General features: G+C 49.3%; 6 protein-coding genes across 13 annotated transcripts; 3 read left to right on the top strand and 3 right to left on the bottom strand.

The window, feature by feature from the left end:
* Nucleotides 1–72: 72 nt before the first annotated feature.
* On the top strand, nt 73–1,601 carry LOC132255727 (probable asparagine--tRNA ligase, mitochondrial). Its single transcript, XM_059751859.1, has 2 exons — nt 73–244; nt 301–1,601. Exons 1-2 carry the CDS (start codon nt 125–127, stop codon nt 1,594–1,596), a joined length of 1,416 nt encoding a protein of 471 aa, XP_059607842.1. The 5' UTR covers nt 73–124; the 3' UTR covers nt 1,597–1,601.
* LOC132255726 (ATP-dependent helicase brm) lies at nt 1,597–11,320 on the bottom strand. 4 transcript variants are annotated; one of them, XM_059751857.1, is made up of 6 exons: nt 10,796–11,320; nt 10,618–10,742; nt 5,317–6,369; nt 2,744–5,236; nt 2,117–2,666; nt 1,597–2,047 (listed from the first exon to the last, which is right to left on the bottom strand). In XM_059751857.1, the coding sequence occupies exons 1-6, from the start codon at nt 11,046–11,048 to the stop codon at nt 1,845–1,847; spliced, it is 4,677 nt and encodes a 1,558-aa protein (XP_059607840.1). In that variant the 5' UTR covers nt 11,049–11,320; the 3' UTR covers nt 1,597–1,844. The 4 variants fall into 4 exon arrangements, with proteins under 4 accessions (XP_059607840.1, XP_059607841.1, XP_059607837.1 ...); XM_059751858.1 differs by having other exon boundaries at nt 10,657–10,742; XM_059751854.1 differs by having other exon boundaries at nt 1,597–2,666.
* LOC132255731 (uncharacterized) lies at nt 8,597–10,235 on the top strand. Its single transcript, XM_059751866.1, has 2 exons — nt 8,597–9,232; nt 9,290–10,235. The coding sequence occupies exons 1-2, from the start codon at nt 8,994–8,996 to the stop codon at nt 9,915–9,917; spliced, it is 867 nt and encodes a 288-aa protein (XP_059607849.1). The 5' UTR covers nt 8,597–8,993; the 3' UTR covers nt 9,918–10,235.
* Nucleotides 11,321–11,617: 297 nt separating the features above from the next.
* On the bottom strand, nt 11,618–12,842 carry LOC132255732 (acyl carrier protein, mitochondrial). 2 transcript variants are annotated; one of them, XM_059751867.1, is made up of 3 exons: nt 12,571–12,842; nt 12,052–12,174; nt 11,618–11,923 (listed from the first exon to the last, which is right to left on the bottom strand). In XM_059751867.1, the coding sequence occupies exons 1-3, from the start codon at nt 12,733–12,735 to the stop codon at nt 11,744–11,746; spliced, it is 468 nt and encodes a 155-aa protein (XP_059607850.1). In that variant the 5' UTR covers nt 12,736–12,842; the 3' UTR covers nt 11,618–11,743. The 2 variants fall into 2 exon arrangements, with proteins under 2 accessions (XP_059607850.1, XP_059607851.1); XM_059751868.1 differs by lacking the exon at nt 12,052–12,174 and adding an exon at nt 12,221–12,328 and having other exon boundaries at nt 12,571–12,841.
* Nucleotides 12,843–12,892: 50 nt separating this feature from the next.
* On the bottom strand, nt 12,893–16,810 carry LOC132255728 (SPRY domain-containing SOCS box protein 3). 4 transcript variants are annotated; one of them, XM_059751860.1, is made up of 4 exons: nt 16,510–16,803; nt 14,665–14,955; nt 13,431–14,094; nt 12,894–13,122 (listed from the first exon to the last, which is right to left on the bottom strand). In XM_059751860.1, exons 2-4 carry the CDS (start codon nt 14,911–14,913, stop codon nt 12,983–12,985), a joined length of 1,053 nt encoding a protein of 350 aa, XP_059607843.1. In that variant the 5' UTR covers nt 14,914–14,955; nt 16,510–16,803; the 3' UTR covers nt 12,894–12,982. The 4 variants fall into 4 exon arrangements, with proteins under 4 accessions (XP_059607846.1, XP_059607843.1, XP_059607844.1 ...); XM_059751863.1 differs by lacking the exon at nt 16,510–16,803 and having other exon boundaries at nt 12,893–13,122; nt 14,676–14,875; XM_059751861.1 differs by lacking the exon at nt 16,510–16,803 and having other exon boundaries at nt 14,665–15,184.
* A 151-nt stretch (nt 16,811–16,961) lies between these two features.
* LOC132255734 (uncharacterized) lies at nt 16,962–23,145 on the top strand. The gene is made up of 3 exons (XM_059751871.1): nt 16,962–17,295; nt 17,718–18,111; nt 22,557–23,145. The coding sequence occupies exons 1-3, from the start codon at nt 16,985–16,987 to the stop codon at nt 22,719–22,721; spliced, it is 870 nt and encodes a 289-aa protein (XP_059607854.1). The 5' UTR covers nt 16,962–16,984; the 3' UTR covers nt 22,722–23,145.
* The last annotated feature ends 112 nt before the right edge of the window (nt 23,146–23,257 follow it).

The following is a 23,257-nucleotide window of genomic DNA, read 5'->3' as shown; positions in this document are numbered from 1 at the left end:
CAGAAGCTTCCAAAACTTGCCCAAAACGCCCAAAACACACCAGAAAATAAACAATCCGCCGTCTTTGCAGATACCGCACAGCGGAGCGACGTTTACTCACCACACACAAAGTGAGGTTAGGAAGATGTTCTCATTCCGGCTGCTGAAGATTTCCCAGGAAAACCACCCAATTCGCCTGATTCACACCTACTTGCGCATCTCAGAGCTCAGGAAATGTCAACAAGGCGATAAAGTGACCATTAAAGTGAGCAAATCACGTGAAAACACATCAAAACCTGTGATTAATCAGACTTCTTTCAGGGATGGGTGAACAATGCCCGGAAGATGAAGAAGACATCCTTCGTGGACATTGTCGATGGCTCTTCAGCATCTCCGCTGCAAGTTGTCCTCGGGAAGGAACTCTCCGGCACAGCAGATGTGCTATTTGGCACTTCTGTCGAAGCTTCTGGCACAATTGGAAGCACGCCGAAAGGACAGTTGGAGCTCAGAGCGGAGGATTATCGGGTTCTCGGGCAGTGTCCTGTGGACGAGGGATTCCCATTTGCCGCCAAGCACACTTACAGCCCAGATTACATCCGGGAACACCCACACTTTCGCTCACGGATCACAACTTTCGCCGCTATGCTTCGCGTTCGGGACGCTGCTCATCGCGCTCTCGTGGATTTCCTGCATCAGCGCGACTTCCTGCACATCCACACGCCCATCCTCACGGCCAGTGATTGCGAGGGCGCTGGTGAGGTGTTCAGAGTGCGTCCGGACAGTGATGCTCTGCTGAAAGGGATGCAGAAGGACGATGTTCCACTCGAGGAGGCGTTCTTCGACCGCCGGGCGTACTTGAGTGTCTCCGGGCAGCTTCATCTGGAAGCAATGGCCCACGGGATTGGGAATTGCTTCACACTCGGGCCCACCTTTCGGTCAGAGAACAACAAATCGCCAATTCATCTCTCCGAATTCTACATGCTGGAAGTGGAGCAAGTCTTCACGTCCTCGCTGACGGATTGCATCGAGCTGATCTCGGACATGATGATCAGCGTGCTGAGGAAGCTTCTGGACAGCTGTGCGGAAGACATTCGTCACTGTCAGGGCGATTCTGGGGAGGAGAATCTGTTTGAATGGCTGGCAGAAGTCAAGGAATTCCCTGTGATGACTTTCGCGGAAGCTGTTGAAGTCCTGCAAAAGCACGCTGACCGTCTAAAGGTTCCCATCGTTCCCAGCGATGGTCTGATGAAGAGCCACGAGCTCTTTCTCACCGACTTCTGCCGCTCTCCAGTCTTCATCGTCGACTGGCCGGCTGCGCTGAAGCCCTTCTACATGCGTTCCAAGGCAGACGACGACAGTCTCGTGGACGCGCTGGACTTCCTGGTGCCTCGCATTGGGGAACTGATCGGCGGCAGTGTCAGGGAGAACGACTACAATCGCCTGAAGCTGCGAATCCCACCGGGAAGCGAATGGTATCTGAATCTGAGACGCTTCGGCGGAATCCCAACAGCCGGCTTTGGCATGGGCTTCGAGCGATTCCTGCAGTTCCTGCTCAACATCCACAACATCCGTGACGTGATTCCCTTCCCGCGATGGCCACACAGTTGCATGTTGTAGAGAGTTTTGTGAAATTTTATTAAGCCATCATGAGTGAAATCCACAATTAAATCTACACACTAAATCTACAACTCCTATTTGATTAAATCCGAATTACGCAAAGAAATCCACTGAATTTCCACCTTAAGTGTTCATTTTTTCTTACTTTGTGAATATGTATAATTAATATGCGAAGAGAAAGTGTGCTTGCGGCGCTATATCGAATGCTGCGATCGTGTCCTTTTGCTTTCTCCTCCTGCGCGCCGTTCTCAATCCATGTCATCATCATCATCATCCGAGATGGTGTACTTCTTCTGTGTCCTCTTCCTGCGCCCCGAAGTCGTGACGGGCGCCGCCTTCTTCGCCGACGACGAGGACGATGATGACGCCGCGCCGCCCTTGGACAGCTTCAGCTTCATCTTCACACTCCCAGACTCATCGTCAGAGTTGTCCTCGTCCTCACCGAAGGAGCCTGCAAGAGGAGCAACACCGTCAATCGTCAGCCTTTGCACGCTCACCCTCAATTCGCCCTTCTTCTCACCCTCGTTCTCCGAATCCTCGACCGCCTCGCCCGCCCTCTGCTTGGCACTGGAGAACACCGACTGCAGCATTATGCTGTCCGCATAGATCAGCGACGTCTCCTCATTGTAGATCTGCGCATTCTGGCACAGCTGAATGAAATCCCTCTCCAAATCCGAGAAGTCCATGTACTTCCCATCCTCGATGCGCTGCAGGATCTTCTTGATGTCCAGCGGCTTCTTGATGATCTCATAGTAATCCGGCAGCTCGCGCTTCGACGGCAACTTCATGAACGGCTCACTCAGCACGCGTCCATCCGAGTCCGCATACTTGATCGTCACATTCATGATGCGCTTCATCTGCTTCTTGAACTTCGGATCCATCTGACCCTTGCGCTTCTTCACCGGCATCCCACTCACGCTGTCATCGTCCGAGTCATCTGCACGCTTGCTCTTGCGCTTCCGGCCCTTCTTCTTCTTCTCCTTCTCCTCCTCCTCCTCATCGTCAAAGTCAATCCCGTCGTCAATCGCCTTCAGCCACTCCTTCTCCGTCAAGCTATCCGTGTAATCCACCTGCAAGAGAGCCACAGAAGCCAATCGATATAAGCAAAGGGGGCGGAGCTTTCGAAGGGGCGTGGCAATAAACTCACCTCTTTCCGCTGCCTTGATCCTCTCCCCAGAATGCTATCCTCCTCGTAATTCCACCTGTCCACCTCCTCATCCTCCTTCACCAGCCAATCCGGCAACTCAGACTCCTCAATGAGCCTAGCGCGAATCCTGCCATCTTTGGCCGCTTCTGCCTTGCGCTCAGCGTCCAACTTCTTGAACAACTCCAACTCATCGTCACTTCGGGAAATCATCAAATTGATCATCTCATCGTCCGGCACCTCGTTCTCCTCCTCCTCCTCCGCCTCATCCTGATGCAGAATGCTCTGCAGGAACTGCTGCCGTTCCGATCCCGTGGATTTCTGATCAAACATTCCCGCCTGAATGACCTTCTCGTCCATGTTCAACTTGTATCGCGCCGCCGCCAGGATTCTCTCCTCCACCGAGTTCACCGTCATCAATCTCAGCACGCGCACCTCATTGCGCTGCCCAATTCTATGGGCACGATCCTGCGCCTGCAGATCCTGATGTGGATTCCAGTCGGAATCGAAGATGATCACCGTGTCGGCCGCCTGCAGATTCAGACCCAAGCCACCAGCTCTGGTGGACAGCAGAAAGACAAAGTAGTCCGAATCCTTGGCATTGAACTTCTTCAGCAAATCCCCACGCTCCTCAGCCTTCGTCGTGCCGTCCAGGCGCAGATAGAGGAATTGCCGCCAGCCGAGGTAGTCCTCAATGATGGTCATGCACTGTGTCATCTGACAGAAGAGCAATACGCGATGATTTGTGGCCTTCAACTTGGGCAGAATGCGATCCAGCAGCTCAAACTTCCCAGACACCCGGAACAGATCCGGCCCAGACACCACTCCATGTCCGCCAATGTGATCGCAATACTTCTCCTCGATGTGCTGGAACATGAAGGGATGATTGCACAGCTTCCTCAGCTGTACAATTGTATTCATCAGCGCCTTGGCGCCACCCTTGCCCTTGGAGCCCTTCTCACTCCCGTCCGTCAGCAGCACACCCTTGCTCTGCATGTGCTTGTACAGCACACGCTGCAGCCCTGACATTTCGCACTTGATGATGTACTCAATCTTGTCCGGCAGCTGCGATTCCACCTCCTTCTTCAGACGCCTCAGCAGGAAGGGCCTGAGGACCTTGTGCAGACGTCGGATGATGAGAATTGTCTCCTCCTCGTTCAACTCCACCTTCTCGCCAGTGGTGGCGAAGGGCGCATTGAACCACTGCTCGAATGTGGAGCAACTCTTGAAGATCGACGGCAGCAGGAAGTTCAGCAGTGCCCACAATTCCGGCAACTTGTTCTGCAGCGGCGTGCCGGTGAGCAGGAGTCGATGTGGCGCATTGTAGTGCGTGTTCAGCACCTGCGTCAGCTTGCAGTGATGATTCTTCATGCGATGTCCCTCATCGATGATCATGTACTTCCACGACAGCTTCGCCAGCACGGACTTGTCCTTGATCACGTACTCATACGTCGTGAGCAGCACATTGAACTTCGTGGAGCGCATCTGATTCTGCACATGTCGCCGTCCAGCCGGACTGCCCTTGTATGACACCACGCACACAGATGGCGCCCACTTCTCGAACTCCAACACCCAATTTGAGAGCGTCGACAGCGGCACAATGACCAGGAACGGCCCGTTGTTCTTCTTCTTCTCCATCAAGTACGTGATCAGCGCGATGGTCTGAATGGTCTTGCCCAAGCCCATCTCATCCGCCAGGATGCCGTTGAGGTTGTTGTTGTACAGCGACACGAGCCACTCCAGACCCTTGATCTGGTACTCCTTCAGCTTCCCATTCACCAGGATGCTCGCCTGTTCCGTCACGCTCTCGTGCACTGTGTGCGCAATGCTGTAGTACGTCTGCTCCTCTGTGCGATATTCATCGTCCTCCACCTTCGCCTTCTTGATCAGCTCCTTCGTCTCGTCGTCCTCCGTTTTCCCCTCCGCCTGCTCCTGCTCACTCTTCTCGCCCTCTTCGCGCTTCTCACGCCGCCGCTCCTCCTCCTCATCGCTGTCCAGATCACTCTCGCTCTCCACCCACTCCCAGCCCGGATGCGCCTCCAGCCAGCGGTGCAGATCGCGCAGCATCGGCGCATCCTCACCCTGCAGCTTCTGCCCCGTGTTCGGGTCCATCACCGTCACGCGCAGGTCCGCCGCCAGGCAACCCTCGTCCAGCGAAATGTACTCGCCGTTCTGCAGAATCTCCCGCTTCCAGCGCTTCTTGCGCACCATCTCGTCCGCCTGCTTCTTCTTCTGCTCCACCTTGTGCTGCTTCACCATCTCTGTGAGATTCCCAATGTACTCGTCCGTCTGCGACAGCAGGAACGCCAGTCGCTTGTCCTTTTTCTGATCAATCAGCTTCCTGTAGCCCTCCTCGTCCTCCGCCATCAGACGCCGCATGCGCTCCTTCTCAATCCTCTCCTGCTCCTTCTTCTGCTCGCGCTCCGCATTCGCGTGGTAGTTCATGATCGCCTTGTTGATCCTTCCCATGCGCGCCTGATTGTTCCTGTGATACTCCTGTCGAAAGAACACCAAAGGATTTAGCCACAAAACATACACACCACAATCTCATCATCATCATCATCAATTTCCCTCACCTTGAAGTCCTTGCCGTGCTGCAGCACAGCCGCCAGGAATTCCTGATGCTTCTGACGCCTCTTTCTCTCCGCCTCCAGCTTCTGCTGCTTCTCCAGCTTCTCCGTGGCTCTCGCCTCGCGCAATCCCTGACGCTTTGTCCTCTTGTACGCCTTCACATTCACCGCCGTCTCCAGCGTCGTGTCCCTGCGCGTGCACTGGATGATCTCGCTGCGCAGCTGACGCTGGAAGTTCAGCACTCTCAGCGCCCTCAGCTCAATCTGTGCCTGCAAGCGCATGTCTTCCGGCATTGCCGTGGGCAGATTCGTCAGCTCGTCCATCCTCAGGGCGATTCTCGCCGCCAAGCGGTTCTCACGCTCCTGCAGAATCGTGATTGGGTCCAATCCAATCGGCTTCGGCACCGTCGTGACGCGGTTCTGCTTCTGCATCGGCTGCGGCGGCGCCGGAGCTTGAGTTCCTGGGCGCGGCGCCTGAGCTGGGCCCTGAGAACTCGGTCTGGCGGGCTGTTGCTGCATGTGCGACGCCTGTTGCTGCGGCGCTTGCTGACCACTGGGCACCATTCCCGCCATGGGACTCTGCACCGGCGGCTGACCGCCACTCACCGGCGGTCCGGGCTTCTGTTCCATGCCCGGCGACTTTGTCTGCTGTCCCCCCGGCTGTCCCTGCTGTTGCTGTTGCTGCTGCTGTTGCTGCTGGAAGGGACTTGACGGCGGCGTTGGACACTGCGGTGGCGTTCCATCCGCTCTCTGACCCTGAATCACAGAAGCAATCTGCTTCGTCAGTGGCTGATTGCGCGCCAGCAGGCGATAAGCCATGATCTGCGCCCTCAGCATGTGCATCTGATTGACATTGAGGATCTGCTGCTTGGAATTGGCCTTCAAGGCGAGCAATTGTGAGTAGCGCGGATCCTCTTGCAGTCCCTTCTCCTCCATCGAGTCAATCGCTCGCTGCAGTGCATTCAAGTTCTCCTGCCCAGGCGGTGGTCCGCCGGGCGGTGGTCCAACTGGAGGACCTCCAGGCGGTTGTCCCTGTCCAGGTGGTGGTCCCGGTGGACCCTGAAAGCACCCAGAGAATCGCATTAGAACGTCAAAGCTTCCCCAACAGCTGTTTAGAACACAAATACAGAACAGTCAAGCAAAAAGTGCCAACATAAAACATTTGCCAAAAAATCTCTACTGTCGCTTTGCATGGCATTTGCGCTCTCCTCAACACACGCGCACAATTCTCAGTCATCATTAGTCATCGCATTCACACCAACTTCGCCCTCATTTCATCCTCTTCGCACACACTTTATCGATTCCCAGCCGCACACATTTTTTCCGAATGTCACATAAGAAGCTTGACAAGGCAGAAATAAGCCCACTTGTGACACTTTTCTCCACTTGAAGTGGTCAGAATGTCTGCTCCTCGCGATTTCTCCCAAGACTCCGTCCTGCAGGAGTGTCAGGACTTCATGTGTGACGCTATTGAGAGAGCCGCTGACATTGTGAGACGCGGAATTGACGCTGTGAAGACTGTGCAAACGAAGTCGGATGTCTTTGACCTGGTGACTGAGTATGACGGTCAAGTGGAGGATTTCCTGGTCTCTGAGATTCTCAAAAAGTATCCGGATCACAAGTAAGCCAGTTGATTTACTGCTTGTTTGCCTCTTCATGCCCACAATCTTCCTCTCTATCCCAGGATAATTGCCGAGGAGAAGCACGCCAAAGAGCCTCTGACGGACGATCCCACGTGGATCATCGATCCCATCGACGGCACCACAAGCTTCGTCCACGGCTATCCACTCGTGGCCATCTCCGTCGCCCTGGCGCATCGCAAGCAACTCGTCCTGGGCGTCGTGTCAGCGCCAATCCAGCGTGAACTCTACTGCGCCCGCCGCGGCCACGGCGCCACCATGAATGGCCACAAGATCCACACCAGCTCCGTCACGTCCCTGATTCACAGCCTCGTGGGCGATGAGCCTTCGCTGGCCTCGCGCGAGCGCTGGCGCGACGAGATCATGGTCAGAACTTACGCCCTCACGAGCCGCGTCTCTGGCATCCGGGCAGTCGGCTCGGCCGTTCTCGGGCTGGTCTTTGTCGCCCGTGGCATTCTGGATGTCTACCAAGTGGTGGGAATTTATCCCTGGGACTTGGCTGCCGGCGCTCTCATCGTCCAAGAGGCCGGCGGCGTCATTTCCCACCCCGACGGATCGCCGTACGACATCATGAACGGCAGCATTGTCGTGTCCGCCAATCCGGAACTTCACAACCAAATCCTCCAGTTCAACCGCGAGTTTAGCGGCAAAATCTTGAAAATCAGTGACAAATAGAGAGCTTTTCTTGCTCAAGAGTACAAAAAACATTGTTATGTCAGTATTGAACAATAAAGAAAAAGCATCATATTTTAGGCTTTTCCTCTCATTGTCCCTTGAAACTTGATCATTTTACTTCGCGATGACTTTTTCTCACGTCTTTCATACTAATTTTTATTATCATCTCGGCAAATCTTCAAACACACATTCAACCTTCCCAATTAGTCCAATTAAAAGCCATCACAGATCAAGGGGTTGCTCAAGTGAAGAATCGACGGGAATGACAGGAATGGATAAAATTCTTGATAAAATTAAATATCAAAAACTCAAGGAATACGCGAAATATGTTGTAAATATTCCATTTTCCAGTCAGAATAAAAGATTTTCTACTAAACTCTTTTGGGAAACTAATAATATCACCTTTTCACTCCATTTTCCTTCCATTTTCACACTGTTTATGACTTTTTCTAGAAACTCTAAAACATTTTATAGCATTTACAACATTTAGAACAGTTTCAAGCCCCAAAATGAACATTAAAACGGACAAAAAGAATTCAGAAGTAAAAAGTTAGTGAAAGAAAAGCAATTCCGATCATCAGATGGCGTTTTTAGAAATAATTCTTGAAGAAATTGAAGAAAAAATGCTGATATGAAGCGATAAAGTGAAAGAAAATCCTCGAAAAGGAAAGAAAAGTGAAAAAAAGTTGTGAAAAAATCACAACTGAAGGAGAATCGAACCCGCGAAACTTCCTGATCTTGTGCTAAATTCTCTTAAATGGAAGATTTGCGCTCGAATTTCTATACATATCTTTCGAAAGAATATATTTCGAAGAATGGATTGTGGAATGTTTTGGAATTTTGAGGAATGGAAATCACTTTTCTCCCACTTGATTAACCCCTTGTCACAGATGTTAATTCCAACAATCAAGACTCGAATCCAGTGAATTTCTTATTAAAAAAAAACCCGTAATCTACTTGACCTTTTCCATCAATCAAGACTCATAAGAAATAGAATCAATTGCCAATTTATTTGATTCACTCAAATTCACATCAGCGACTCATAGTCGAAATTAATTGTGGAAAAAACCATATTAAATAAAAACTGTGTCACTTTGTGGTGTTGAAAATCAAATACAAATATTTAAACCAAAATTTAGGCTTCCTCACACGGATTTCAACTTCAACAATCATTCTTCAGGAGATAAAGGTCGCTATCATTGTGTTTTATCGCGCACAAAAGAAGAAAAAAAAACCACATTCACACCAAAAAGTGCTGAATTTTCAGAAGTGGGGAGAAACATCTGACTGTAATATAATTCACACACGCAATCAGTCAGTGTAAATCGTGCAAATTAGACCCATTTTCCATTCACTCACGCTGCAGAAATGGTGAATTTCAGTGAATTATCCGACTTTCCCGACTTTTCCAACGAGGAAAGTCTGCAAGAGTGCTTTCAATATGTGTTGGAATTGGTGAAGAAGGGCGGTGAAGTGATTCTCGAGGGTTTCAACAAGACAAAAAAGGTGGAAGAGAAGGAAGACGCTGCTGATCTCGTCACTGAATACGACAGAGCGGTGGAAGACATCATAATTAATGGGATTAAGCAGAAATATTCGAGTCACAAGTGAGACATTTCTCTCAACACAAAAACAAACACTCAAGATTAACGCTCTTTCTCCAGATTCATCGCCGAGGAATCCGCCGCCAAGAACACTCTGACCAGAGATCCAACGTGGATCATCGATCCCATCGACGGCACGACAAACTTCATCCACAGCAATCCACTCATCTGCATCTCCGTCGCTCTGGCCGTGGACAATAAGCTGCTGCTCGCCATCTGCCTCAATCCCATCCACAGCGAGCTCTACACCGCCATTCGCGGCCGCGGCGCCTTCCTCAACGGCGACCGCATACGCTGCAGCCGCGTGACCAGCCTCAGCAGCTCCGTGATCTCTGTGGAAGTCTCGCTGGGCTGGGCGGCGTCGCTGCGTGACGACGTCATCGGACGCACTTACGTGCTCAGCAGCCGCGCCATTGGCGTGCGTTCGCTGGGCTCCATCGTGCTGGCACTGTGCTATGTGGCGCGCGGCGCCATCGACGCCTATCAGATGGAATACCTCAAGCCCTGGGACATCGCAGCCGGCGCTCTTCTCATCCGCGAGGCCGGCGGCGTGGTGAAGAACCACCGCGGCGGCGAATACGACATTATGGAGGCGCAAGTGCTCGTCGCCAGCACACAAGAACTCTACGACGAGATGCTGGCCGTCAATCGCGAGTGCGCCGGTAAAGTCATCACATTCGCCAAGTAGATTTCTCAATTGCACACAAATCTCTTGCCATTCAAATAAAAACACCGCGCGCGTCACACGCACAAATCATGCAGTTTTTGGGGGGGAAAAGAAAAACCATCGAGGTTGGAGGAAAGTGTCTCTCAGCTCTGAGTCTCTTTATCGCTAAACTCAATTCAATTCCAATGCTTTTGTGCACAAACAAGCAAAGGTTTAAAGGCGATAATGAAAATCGCCTAGATTAATTATCTGTCTGACGCTACGATAAATACTAAATAAATGGTGAATGTGCCATGAAATCAACCCAAAAACATGACAAATTCAACCTTAAGTTAGCACTTCAAGAGAAAAAAAGACGCTGAATTTATTATTTTCTAAATTGAAAAATTTTCATTGAAAATCTTTACCGCTAATAAAGAAAGATTTTTGCTCATTTGATTCGACAATAAAATGTTCTACTAATTAAAAGACAAACTTTAAACGACTTTTTTTGTCATTAAAGAGGTTTTTTACATAAGATTTCACCTCTAAATCTGCACTTATTGTGACATTTTAAGCCTAAATTGCTTTTTAGAAGCTCATAGAGACACTTGTGAATCCCTGCCAGGCAACAATGGGGGAGCTTGAGACTCTCGTGGCGCCCTGAGACACTCTCCTCCGCCCCCGGACAACGTCTACGCACTCAACGCCACATCGAGAGATCACTCGAGTCGACACTCACATTTCTCTGCCCATGGAAAAGGGAATGGGTGGGACTCACGGCATTTGGCGGCATGTTGTGCGGCTGGTAGCCCATGGGGGCCATCGGCGGGCCCTGCGGCGGCATCGACATGCCCGGATGCGGTCCTGCGGAGACACAAATGGTCAGCGAGCGCCCGAAAACGCCTGTCAGAGCTCACCTTGAGGCATGCCCGCGTGGGGGCCCATGCCGGGGTGGTGCTGCATGTGCGGCGGCCCCGCCGGCGGGATGTGGTGCGGCGGCGGGGGCCCGTTGATGTGCGGCGGCGGCGGGGGCGCGCCGTGAGAGTGCGCCGGATGCTGGTACGGGCTCTGCGGCGACGGCGACGGCGCCGGGGACTGCGACGGCGGACCCATGGGACTGGGCGCCTGCGGAGGCGGCATGGGGCTGCTCTGCGGCGACGGACTCGCCATTATTCCCGACTGAATTTCACTCGAGACCAAATAAGCAAGATGGCTTCGTTTTGCCTTCACAACTCGTCCACAAAGAGCGACTTTCACACGCTCATTTACCCACTTTCCGCGGCACTCCGAGACGGGAAAACACGCGACGCGGATGCAATGAGTGCTGAAGAAGACGAAAAAGGTGTTTATAAAGTCTTCACTGAGATATTTTCAGAGATTTTAGCACTGAAATCCGAGCTTTTCGACGTAGCGAAAAATCCACTGACAACACGAACTGGAAATGTGTTGCCCGATGTGAGGCGGCGCTGCTCAATTTCCACACACGAAGTGTGAGTCGAGCGGAAAACCGGCGTCTGTTCTCAAAAATTCACTATATTTCGCTGTATTTACACACAAAATGAATCAAGAGACTATCCTGGGTGGTAAATTGAAGAAATCTGAGTAATTGTATTCGCAAATACGTTGAATTAAATCAGTTTCCAATATGAAATTTACATTCCACAGATATTTCGTGGTTCCACAAAGCATGGCGGGAAATTCAAATCGCATGCAAAGCCCAATTTAGGGGAAAACAACTCTTTCTCTCGGTTTTTAGGGAGATTTTATTCTCTAAATTCCATCTCTATTTCATAAATCAGCTGTAGACATGAAAGTTATACACATTCGTGGTGTTTTAGTGCTCTTTACCGACATTTTCCACCTCTCTAGTCGTAGACATCCTCCTTGTCGCAGACATATCGCACAATATCCGCGGGCCGGTTGAGCTTCTCGGCATCATGGTCGGGAATCTCGAAGCCAAACTCATCCTCCATGGCCATAATGACCTCCACGTGATCCAGCGAGTCCAGCCCCAGGTCATTGATGAAGTGAGAGTCCACCGTGAGCTGTCCGGGAATGGGAAAAAAGAGGCCAGAATTAGTGCACGTGAGCGCAATTAATCGCCTTCATCGGGTTTTCTGGCAATTGTTGGCAGTGTCAGAGTGGAGAAGGCCAGGAAAAAGGATGAAAATACCTTGGCAGGGTCAACTTTGTCGTACAACTTCAGCACCAATAGAACGCGCTCCGTGACAAATTGAATCGTGAGGGGCGGTTTTGATGAATACTGCCTCACAATCTGAGACTGCCAGCCATGCACCTGAATCCAGCACAGGAGAGAAAAGAGAGAAAATCCGTGAAAATACCTTCTTCTCATTCACTTTGTCATAAGCGGCAACGACTTTCAGTACTCGTGCCTGAACCTCCTCAACACTCGGCTTGGTGGCAAACAATCTACAGCCAATCTTGTGCCACTGATAGCGCGGAGTGTGTGTGATGAAAAACAGAAATGAAGAAACAACAATTTGTGAGAAAAATCAACATTTTTTCGTCCGTGTCCGGGTCAAATGTGAGGTTATGTCGCCAGCCATTTGACAGCCATCTTCCGGACACACAATGTGATGAGAGGCAGACGGTCAGTTTTCCGGTCACAGAGCGCACAGAAAACTGGTTCTTGCGCCAAGAAATCTCCGCCTAAGCCACCGGGACGCTTTACCTGGGGTGTATTGCTGAGAAGGGCGGCAGTTGGGGGCTGTTTTTCACAGTGAAGCAGTCTCTGTGGCAGAACGGCTGCACTGCCAGCAATCCGGGGCGCCAGCACGCGCACCATGCATCTATTTCGACTAAATGCACTACAAACGCCTCGCACGAGGGACGCCATGGCGATTTGTGCCGTGAAAACTGGAAAACTCACGCGAATTGACCTCAAAACGCACCGAAAACTCCAGCGTTTTTCCTCAATTCCGCACAAAATGTTGCATAATTTGACAACTCGCCGAGAGGGGAAAAATTGTCGCTCAGTCATCCGGAAACTGAGCGACAGCATGTTTTTGAAAAAATATCAACTGCGCTTTATTTTGTGTGGTAAAAAAAATCAAGTGAAACTCCATAAAAAAAACGACATATTTTCACATTCTGTGATTGCAGAAGAACTCATAGAGGTCCATATCGACGTCCTCATCGGAAGAATTACTGGATATTTCCTTCGCTTTGTGTGAAATCTCAATATTTTCGTAAACATCGTCAGTCACTTCGTAGTCAGTCTCATCTGGAATGTGAGAAAAGACAGCGTGAGTGGCGATTGTGGGGCTTCATCACGAGCGAGATAAGGCAGGAAAATATCCAGCACAGAGTGGAATTAAGAGAGGCTTCTAACTAGTGAAATTGACCACAGAAAGAAAAAGAATTCCATTAACCCTTTGCGCACTCAATAAACACACTGTGCAAATGCAATGCTAAACAAAATTGTATATTTCAGAGCAGACTTTTGCGTTAAATGCTTGCGAATAGGGAAGAGAAGGTGAGATTTGGCGACTACGCCCAGGGCTGTTCCCTAGTGGGACTGCAGGGGCTCACCTGTGGCAGCCTTGGAGCTCCCCTCGCCGAGATTCTTCAGCAGGACGGCGTTCTCGAGAATCTCCGGCTGCTGTTGTCGCTTGGAGATGCGATCCTCACGGTCGGTGTTGTACTTCCGGTCGTCCTGCCTGAGGAACCAAAAGCGCTTCACGATGGCCTGGAACGAGGGATAGGTCTGCAGCTCCGCCAGCAATTGCGGCTGTCTGTAGATCACCTTCATGGCGTGATACTGCAAATTCTCACGGAACGACACGGCGTTCAGCAGCTTCATCTGCGACTTCGCCGCCGTGCTGCAGATCATGGGGTACAATTTCACGCTGCCATCTGTCGGCAGGTCGTGAAAGGCCTGGCCCTGCGGCACGCGGTTTATGTACAGATCCATCGTGCCGCGCCGCAGATTCAGCAGCACGCCCACAATAGAGCCCTGCGTGTACTTCTTGCCGAAGAAGAAGCTGCGCCCGCGATGCAGCACCACGCCGCGATAGGAGTAGCCCCAGGAGTGCTCGTCCAGGCCGATGGTGCTGCCAAAGGAATACTGGTGGGAGTAGAGGTTCACCTGGTCCGTGCCTACGCCCACCTGCATGTCCGTGCCCGAGACCGGCGACATCATCTTGATCTCCCAGTAGTGACACATGCCCATGGCCAGGGCGCGGTTGCCACGCACCTGCGAGCATAGTTAGACCAGGTCAGACTCGCCAACAAACATGCAGAAATGGACGCAAAATAGTCAAGGAGAGTCAAATAATTTGAGGTCAAGAAGAATAAAAAAAACCGTAAAATTTAGAATTCCAAAACATTAGAAGATTATTCGAAGAAAATAAATATTACTATTTAAATTAGTTCTTGGAGTTTCAAAGCAACATTTTCACTCATTTCCCCATGATTTCCACAGTTTAAAGGAAATATTAAATACATTGAATCTTCCTAACTGAGCAAAAATATGATTTTCAAGGTGATCAAGATTAGCAGACAGACAGATTAGAATCCCAGATTAGCGCCAGAAATTGAATTAGAATAGCCCCTCAGACGCGATGACATAAACAAACAGAGAAGTTGCGGAATGGCAACAAGTCAACTAGTTGGCCATGAATTAGTAGAGGTCAAAGTAGCCAAAATTTGTCAAAACAAATCAAGTGGGATCACTGTAAGCTCAGCTCAAGACCCACAAGACTCATCCCTCAGCGGAGGCTCAATTAGGCGCCCCGAGATAAGAAATGCTAATGAGTTAACGCACCATTGCCGTACCCTGGCTGTAGACCGGGTGGAAGACAACGTGTGCATCGCTGATGTAGGAGTCCGGATGCGGGATCTTCGCGTCCCAGGTCCACTCGTAGACATCACAGTGCTCCTCGCCGCACCGACACTGGTCGATCAGGTGCCTCTTGGTGGGATCCTCGCGCTCCTGTCGCAGGAAACAGCTGCAGAAAGGGGGCACTTTTGTGCTGCGCTCAATGTCCGCGTAAATCATTGATAGCAGTCCCATTATCTCTCCAGCCAGACACAGAAGAAAGCTCACGAATCACCCCTGAAAGCAGTCACAGCCCCACGTTATCACTGTTATTCTGGAAATTTCTCACAATTTGCGACTCTCTTTGCACTGCCCAAAACTCGCCCTCTCCTCTTTGTTTTCACTTCGCGACACGTCAAACTGCGCCACTGGCCGTGACGTCATGCCGGCCGCTCTCCGGAAAAAGTGTCGCGCAATTCAAAACTCAGCGACGAATGCGCGCTTCTATGAGCGCGCGCTTTTGAGATAATGCGGGCGAATCGTGGAATAAAAATCAGCTGGTTTATTCCACAGAGCGTTACGCACTTGGAAACACTTTTCCACGCCTTGTTGACACAATTGAGGGCGATAAAGTGCATTTGTTTTGCATTGAATGTCGCTAAAAAATCACACAACACACTTAATATGTCGCAATGGCGGCTCTCAGAGCATCATTGTATCCGTTGCATCGTAAAAAAGAGGAAGAATTATGTCAAGAACACTTAACTAATCTAGACAGGTAATTCATAAAGCTTCTAAATGCACTAATTCACCCTCAATTGCATCGCGAGGGGCTGTCAAATGGTGGCATTCGTTGAGTTTGCGCACTTTCCAACATTCTTCCCCAGGCTCCATCCAATCGTCCCAGTTTTTCTCATCATATAAACACACTGAAGTGATCAGTGCTTTGCAAAAATCATGTTTCATCCGTGAAAAGACTCTTTTCTGTGTCAAATCCGCGTGAAAGTGTCGTGATAGGGACACACGCAGTGATTGCGTGCTGGTTGATAAGTGCAGCGTGCGGAAATTGCGTGAAAATTACTGCAAAAACCCCGTGAAAACCCTCGCCATACGTGAACATGATGGTTGATTGTGGGAGAGTGAGGATAATTAATTGATATTTATCCGAGCAGGTGTTGAGAGATGCAAAAAAGTGCGCGCTAGAAGTTTGTGTAAAGTGGCAAAGGAATCTCAGAGTACAGGAGATCATCGAATAATTTCTGCGTATATTTACATGATATTTCCACTTTAAAATTGATTTTCTTATCGGTGCGCGCGCTTTTATCAAATGTCTCTGGGCCGTGGGGGAAAGTAAAAACAGTCCCAGCTCTAGAGAGAGAGTGAGCACATAATACAGAAAGCATAAGATAAATAAGTTCGATCTTTTGGTGGCGAGAAGACGAGCGACATCAGAAGATGACAGAACAAGGAAGACACAGTGGAAATTGTGTGTGAGAGGCCAGAAATAAATAGAATTCCAACAAGCGCACAGTGAAGACAATGATAAAAAGAGAACATTTGTAGATAAGAGGTAAAATGTTTACGGAATAGCATGATCATGTACTGTAAATAAACACACACGAGCACTGGACACATCAATGTTATTTGAGGTCAAAGACTACAAATTTGCATGATGTTCTGCACATATATAGCATCTCCAGGTCCTCTAAAACTATGTGTATACACCTGGAAACTAGGGCACATTTCGCGCGCGAATGCATTTGAGGTTAGGTAGAGCGCCACAAAGAGAGCCAACACGATAACTGCAATATATAGGTGAAAAATTTATAATGCAAAATCCACTTCACATACTTCCAATATACGACGAATGCCTTGAAACTAAAACTGCCGCTTTGACGAAAATCCAGTCAGTCTTGTTTGCCAACAGCCTTAAGTATATGTGATGAAGACGCCACAAATGCAATAAGAGCTCTTCACTAAGCATAGAGATTGTGACTGACACTGATACTCCATTTGAAGCTCATTTCACCGTGGCAGTTTCCCTCTCCCAAAGTCTCTCGTTGGGCTTTATCAGCTTTCGGGGCGCAGAGCGCACGAGGGGTGGGAAGTGATGTGCGGATGAAATGGTGAATGCGAAATGCCTGGAAATAGGTCAAAAAATATGCACAGCTCAGATATCACTAATTGTTTTCTAATTATCGATTTTTCTCCCATCCATCTTGAGCAGTTTCTCACCACCCATCTGACTCATCTTGGCGCTCCGCTTAGCCAGTCTCCCAGAAGACGAATCACAATCTAGCGGGGGGGAGAGAGAGAGCGTCTCACAATGCACTTCTGGATTGATAAGCGCTCCCAGGCGTGTGGCTTTGGACGCGCCCGTGTCGCGGCGTCGCTCTCCGGCACGGGATTCGGTTATCATCCGCGACGTCCGCGCGGGAAGTCCATGGTCACTCCTGTACACCGCTTTCCCGCCATCCAAGCGCCCCCGAGCGCCCCGCCGAGGCACCAGAGATGCCAGGGAAGTCACAGTCATCACCACCATCTTCATCACTCGCAGCAGCCAGGACACCAGGCACAGGCCGTGCACGACTCCAATTGCCACCTTGCAGTAGCTTCACTCCCCCACACATACGCCAGGTGAGGCTGTATCCGGCTCGAAGGACCAAAAGTTACTCATTCCATCGGGACTGAGACGTTAAACTGCGTTCAGTCACATCCTATAATCCGTTTTTCAAACATCGCGTTTGCAAATTAATTGCCCCTTCTTACAACACTGATATCAGTCACTTCTCCGCATTTAATTGCGCGGGCAAAAATTTCACACAAGAAGCGATAAAAGGTTTTGGGCGAGATTAAGAACAGGCCAATGGAAAGTTTTTTTTTTCTCCACCTAAACTTTCTGATGCAAGGCAATAGTTCATGCATGAAATACATATCTTCAAGAGACTATAATATAATTCTTTTTTGTATTCTGGGCTGATTGATAAGAGGTTTTTGGTCATATGTTAGTAGTGATAAGAGCCACAGATAAAGTTACTAAATATAGCTCTACTCCATAGTGGTCCATCGCACGCCCTGGATCTCGAGCACGGCTCTCTGGGCCTCGCCGCCCAGTCGGACTCCGCCACCGCGCCCCAGTTGCTGCTCGGCAACGAGGCGCGCAGCGCGGAGTCGCAGCTGTTGCCGACGCACCTCAAGTGCGGCATGTGGGCCTCCTTGGCGCTCGCGACGGTGTTCGTGGCGGGCGCCAAGTTCTACTTCGATCACCAGGGCACTGGACTCGAGGTGCTGATCTTCTGCGCCTTCTCGGCCACATTCTTCCTCGCCGCGTGCACCGTCTCGCTCTGCCGGCGCTCGCGCGACATCCATTTCCCACCGGTGACGCCGTCTGTGGCTTCCGTGGATCACGTTGTGGTCAACGCGACAGCCGAATCACCACAAATCGTCCATCAGGTTAGTGACCCAGCAATGTTTTCGCGGACTGCGCGCGATAAGGTCAAGGTCGATAAGTTTATTTTTGGCGGGATGCTAGACTTGGGGAAAATGAAAATGCGTTTGTTGACTCTGGACTTGAGCATAAACATACAGTCCAGTAACATCTTGCATGCTTCTATATTCCTTTATTCAAAATGATTATTCATATTATGGCCTCAATCCCACACCTCAACATCTCTGTTCTGGATCTTGTGCTCCTTGCTCGTCTCGTACAGGGTTTCCCAGAAAATCACCCTGGCCTTCTCTGGGAGTTCCACCATTTCCGGCGGATTGGCAATGCTGCAGCAAGTCAAAGGCGTTGAACAAGACACAGCTTCCCACTTGCCCATAAGTTCAGACAGGAAATCATTGTTTGGATCCCCGTTGATGGCGAAGGACGTGTAGATCTCCACCATCAGTTTCATCATGTAGTAGTCGGAGCTTCCGGTGCGCGGGATTCCGTAGCCGGCGTCGTTGTGCAGCAGGAAGAGCGTGTCGTCGGCGTGCGCCACGCCGGGGAATCCCCGCGCGGGAATCGACACGCGATATTTGTACCACTCGGGCGAATCGTACGCGAAGTTGTACAGCCAAGTCGGGCCCCTGACGCCCACTTCCGGGTACTTGAGTCTCCCAATCAGAGCCTTGTAGTTGGAGTGCCAATACGAAGTGTCGCCTTGAAGCTGGGAAAGCGGAAGCCAGTCATATGAATACTTAAGTTTCACTAAAACCTACAAAAATGTAAGAATCCAAATCTTTCTCAGGAGTTGCTTCATCCCTTCCGAAGTAGAACAGCTTCATCTTATCTCCGTAAAGTCTTCGCTTGATTGGGTGCTGAGTAAGATTGTACGGTATAAGCTTAGATGGGTTCTCATTTACGGTTTGCCAAACTCCGGGATTTTCGACAGCATCTTGCAAAGGATTAAGATCAAGTATAGAAAAAATATTGAGTGTTCAAAAGATCATTCAAAATTCACCTTTATACGAAAGAAGTCCCTCATTCTGCGTCCCACCGATCATGAGCGGCATCGAGTGACTCCATGCGTGCTTCATCATCTCCTCGGGAGGCTCTGGAATCATCGTCATCCTTGATCTGTAAGCCTCCAAAGTCGGCCCGTAGATCGAAGGCAAACCGTTCTGGCGCTCTTCGTCGGTTAAAATGGTTTCTTCGTTAGCCTTGATCGTCGCCACGTCGATTTTCCTCAGATACTCAAAGGCTGACGCTTCCTCGTGATCCTTCCCGACCCATCCCAGCTTCCTGGCCAGCCTCGTCGTCCAGCGCAACTTCGGCATGTATCCTCGAACGTAGAACGCGGTTCCGGACATTATGATTGCCTTGTGGAAGAGATCCTTGGACAGAGGCGAAATCGTCTGATAATGGACGCTGCATCCTCCCGCGCTGTAGCCGAACAGCGTCACGTCGCGAGGATCTCCTCCGAAGGCGGCGATGTTCTCCTGCACCCAGCGCAAGGCCATCACTTGATCCTTGAGTCCAGCATTTCCCGGAACGCCAACTTCAGGATCGTCGCTCGACAGGAAGCCCAAAGCTCCTGTTCGGTACGAGAAGTTGACGAAGAGAACGTCCTTCTGCAGCAGAAACTGCGGCCCGTAAACGTCTTTGTGCTTCGGACTGCGTAGGAAGAATCCGCCGGTGATGAAGAGCATCACTGGCTGAAGTTCGCACTCAAGTCGCGAGTTCTTCGTGTAAACGTTCAGCCTGAGGCAATCTTCATTCAACGTCTGAGCTTCAATAGTGTTCGGCGCACTTTCACTGACATCCAACAGATCCGTCCAGGGCTCGAGGACTTCGGGATCGCGGAAGCGAAGCGGTCCGAGAGGAGGTTTCGCGTACGGAATGTCGTAGAAACTCGCGTATTCGTATCCGAAGGGTGAAGTCTCGATCACACCCTTAATTGGCCCGCAAGGCGGCTGAACAATCACGATTTTTCCTTCTTTCGCACTCATTTTTCACCTCACTTGCACTCTTTTCCACTTTTCAATTGATTGAGGGAAATAGTTTTTAGTGTTTCACTTCAGAAGCCACGTTAAGACTAATTGAGTGAGCAAAGCTGAACTCTATTATATCCATAACTTTTATCTGTTTATCTTTACCACACGAGTTGAGTTATTGATATAAACCACAAAAAGAATTCGAATGCCAACAAAATACACACAATCCGCATAATGATAATCTTGACCGTGCTCAATGCTTTCTATGCTGCCAATGGTTAAACGCAATGTTTCACACATTTCATTTATTCCAATTGCGTCAAATGATAAAAGAAAACCCAGTGATATTGTCACTGTCCTTGTGCTTCCTTATAAATAGTGTCCCAGAACGATACTCTCTCCTTCTCCGGGAGATCCATCAATTCCGGTGGATTCTCGATGTTACAGCAAACGAATGGGCGCAGATAAGAAATGGCTCTCCAATTGCCAGAAACTTTTCGCAATTGCGCATTATTGGGATCTCCATTGATGGCGAAGGACGTGTAAATGTCCACCATCATCTGCATCACATCGTATTCTGGAGTGCCAGCGCGTGGAATGAAATTAGCATTGCTGAGAATGAAGGGAATATCATCGGCATGCGCCACTCCGGGGATTCCCCTTATAGCATTGTTAAGACGATGTTTGTTCCACTCTTCGGACGCAAAAGCAAAGTTATACAGCCAAGTTCGTCCTTTATACTTCCCTCCGGGAAAATTAAGACGCTCCATTGCAGCCTTGTAGTTAGAATACCAGTACATAATGTCTCCTTTTAACTGAAAAAGTTACACATAACAAGATCAATAATAGTACATTAAAAATTCAGTTTAATAAACTTACGAAAATATAAGTATCCAAATCCTCAACAGTAGCTTCATCTTCCCCAAAGTAGAACAGCTTCATTTTTTCTCCGAATAGTTTTCTCTTGATTGGATTTTGCGTCAAATTGTATGGTAATAAAGTTGAGGGGTTTTCATTTAACTTTTTCCACACGTTTGGGTTTTCCTTGGCATCTGAAAACGTGTCACGAATTACAACACAATTAAGCGTTTATTCTTTTTTTCGTTCTCTTACCCTGATAAAAAACAAGGCCTTCATTCTGCGTCCCTCCGATCATGAGCGGCATCGAGTGACTCCAGGCGTGCTTCATCATCTCCTCGGGAGGCTCTGGAATCATCGTCATCCTTGATCTGTAGGCTTCCAAAGTCGGCCCGTAGATCGAAGGCAAACCGTTCTGGCGCTCTTCGTCGGTTAAAATGGTTTCTTCATTAGCCTTGATCGTCGCCACGTCGATTTTCCTCAGATACTCAAAGGCTGACGCTTCCTCGTGATCCTTCCCGACCCATCCCAGCTTCCTGGCCAGCCTCGTCGTCCAGCGCAGCTTCGGCATAAATCCACGAACATATAAGGAACTTCCAGACATTATCACTGCTTTGTTGAAGAGATCCTTTGATATAGGCGATATCATGTGATAATGAACACTGCATCCTCCTGCACTGTGACCAAACAAAGTCACATCCTGAGGATCTCCTCCGAAGGCGGCGATGTTCTCCTGCACCCAGCGCAAGGCCATCACTTGATCCTTGAGTCCAGCATTTCCCGGAACGCAAACCTCGGGATCGTCGCTCGACAGGAAGCCCAAAGCTCCTGTTCGGTACTTAAACGTCACCAACAGAACATCCTTCTGCAGCAGAAAATGTGGACCGTGAACATCCTTATGGCTTCTAGAAATGAGGAATAATCCTCCAACGATATGGATCATAACAGGAAGAAGTTCGCGCTCAAGTCGCGAGTTCTTCGTGTAAACGTTCAGCCTGAGGCAATCTTCATTCAACGTCTGAGCTTCAATAGTGTTCGGCGCACTTTCACTGACATCCAACAGATCCGTCCAGGGCTCGAGGACTTCGGGATCGCGGAAGCGAAGCGGTCCGAGAGGAGGTTTCGCGTACGGAATGTCGTAAAAACTCGCGTATTCGTATCCGAAGGGTGAAGTCTCGATCACACCCTTAATTGGCCCGCAAGGCGGCTGAACAATCACGATTTTACCTTCTTTTCCGCTCATGTTATCTTCACAATCTTCAGTGTTTCACTCCAAAAGTCACACTAATTACTGACCTTAGAATTTCTGTGCCTGTTTATATATTCATGATCAAGCGCGCGACTTTTATCTGTTTATCTACCTCAGACAGTGATAAAATGTGGCACAATTAATACAAAACATTTTCACTCATTTTAGTTACAAAAAAATTATATTTCTCAGTCGCATCTTTTTTGGCAAACGGAAGTACATAGATTTCGGTTTAAACACTGATAGTGGCGCTGTGAACAGCCGTTGGTCAGTGAACTTAAAGCAAAATATTTTGGCAAATTGACCTAAATATCGTCCGTTGTTACTGTGATCTCTCATGTATTAAGCAATTTTTCCGTTTCCCCCGCAGAGCGTTGCCAATTTGTCGCAACAGAGTGCAACTGCAGCAACAATTGTGGCTGTGACCCCGCCGCCGGCGCCTCCGCCACCTTATCACATTGCCATCCTCTTGCCGGAGAACTCGAAGGACGTGGAGGAGTCGCCGCCGCCAGCGTACGACAAAATTGTGATTTAAATATCAAATCGCGCGAAAAGGCCACAAATGCAGCACGAAAAGTATTTTAATGACATTTTAGGAAAATGGATTTCCCGCAAAGAATGCTAGAAACGTACGTTTCACTCTCGTAATTCCACTGTCTCCAATCTACTGCCCTCTAGCGTGAAGCACAGCATACAGTGCTCGTAATCTTATCTTGAAAGAGTATAAGAGAAAAAAAATGAATTTGTTGAACTGAAACGAATATTTTCTAAATGTGATTGTTTTTAAAAAATGAAATTCATTTCCCTTTTCTATATCTATACCATTCTTTTAATGACATAAGCAAAAAAATGCATGTAAAAGTGAAGAAAAAAAATGGAAAAGTTTATTGAGTAGATATTAATAGATTTGATCTGTAATGTCAGAATGCCAATAAAGCAGACAGAAAATGCAGAACAAACTTAGTCATCGGACATTGTCTCAAGTACTTCCTCAAGTTAAGCCATTCAATAAATTGCAATTCCTGCGTTGCCAACTGATAATTGGTGATAACAAGACTCTCGTGTCGTGAG

The sequence above is a fragment of the Phlebotomus argentipes genome, unplaced genomic scaffold (assembly GCF_947086385.1).
Source record: "Phlebotomus argentipes unplaced genomic scaffold, Phlebotomus argentipes genome assembly contig_5, whole genome shotgun sequence".
NCBI lineage: Eukaryota > Metazoa > Arthropoda > Insecta > Diptera > Psychodidae > Phlebotomus > Phlebotomus argentipes.
Note: the sequence above shows the minus strand (reverse complement) of the source record. Positions and strands in the feature narration are given on the sequence as shown.

Excerpts from the sequence above, each read along its gene's own strand:
- LOC132255731 (XM_059751866.1), top strand. The coding sequence starts at position 8,994 with ATGGTGAATTTCAGTGAATTATCCGACTTTCCCGACTTTTCCAACGAG. Across the intron at positions 9,233-9,289 it reads CAGAAATATTCGAGTCACAA|ATTCATCGCCGAGGAATCCG; the intron begins GTGAGACATTTC and ends CTCTTTCTCCAG.
- LOC132255732 (XM_059751867.1), bottom strand. The coding sequence starts at position 12,735 with ATGGCGTCCCTCGTGCGAGGCGTTTGTAGTGCATTTAGTCGAAATAGA. Across the intron at positions 12,175-12,570 it reads TTCTCAGCAATACACCCCAG|GTGCATGGCTGGCAGTCTCA; the intron begins GTAAAGCGTCCC and ends TGCTGGATTCAG. Across the intron at positions 11,924-12,051 it reads ACAAAGTTGACCCTGCCAAG|CTCACGGTGGACTCTCACTT; the intron begins GTATTTTCATCC and ends ATTCCCGGACAG.
- LOC132255728 (XM_059751860.1), bottom strand. The coding sequence starts at position 14,913 with ATGGGACTGCTATCAATGATTTACGCGGACATTGAGCGCAGCACAAAA. Across the intron at positions 14,095-14,664 it reads ACAGCCAGGGTACGGCAATG|GTGCGTGGCAACCGCGCCCT; the intron begins GTGCGTTAACTC and ends CTATGCTCGCAG. Across the intron at positions 13,123-13,430 it reads GAGCTCCAAGGCTGCCACAG|ATGAGACTGACTACGAAGTG; the intron begins GTGAGCCCCTGC and ends CTCACATTCCAG.
- LOC132255734 (XM_059751871.1), top strand. The coding sequence starts at position 16,985 with ATGCACTTCTGGATTGATAAGCGCTCCCAGGCGTGTGGCTTTGGACGC. Across the intron at positions 17,296-17,717 it reads CTCCCCCACACATACGCCAG|TGGTCCATCGCACGCCCTGG; the intron begins GTGAGGCTGTAT and ends TCTACTCCATAG. Across the intron at positions 18,112-22,556 it reads CACCACAAATCGTCCATCAG|AGCGTTGCCAATTTGTCGCA; the intron begins GTTAGTGACCCA and ends TTTCCCCCGCAG.
- LOC132255727 (XM_059751859.1), top strand. The coding sequence starts at position 125 with ATGTTCTCATTCCGGCTGCTGAAGATTTCCCAGGAAAACCACCCAATT. Across the intron at positions 245-300 it reads GCGATAAAGTGACCATTAAA|GGATGGGTGAACAATGCCCG; the intron begins GTGAGCAAATCA and ends GACTTCTTTCAG.
- LOC132255726 (XM_059751854.1), bottom strand. The coding sequence starts at position 11,048 with ATGGCGAGTCCGTCGCCGCAGAGCAGCCCCATGCCGCCTCCGCAGGCG. Across the intron at positions 6,370-10,617 it reads TTTTCCATGGGCAGAGAAAT|GGTCCACCGGGACCACCACC; the intron begins GTGAGTGTCGAC and ends GGGTGCTTTCAG. Across the intron at positions 5,237-5,316 it reads AGCACGGCAAGGACTTCAAG|GAGTATCACAGGAACAATCA; the intron begins GTGAGGGAAATT and ends TTCTTTCGACAG.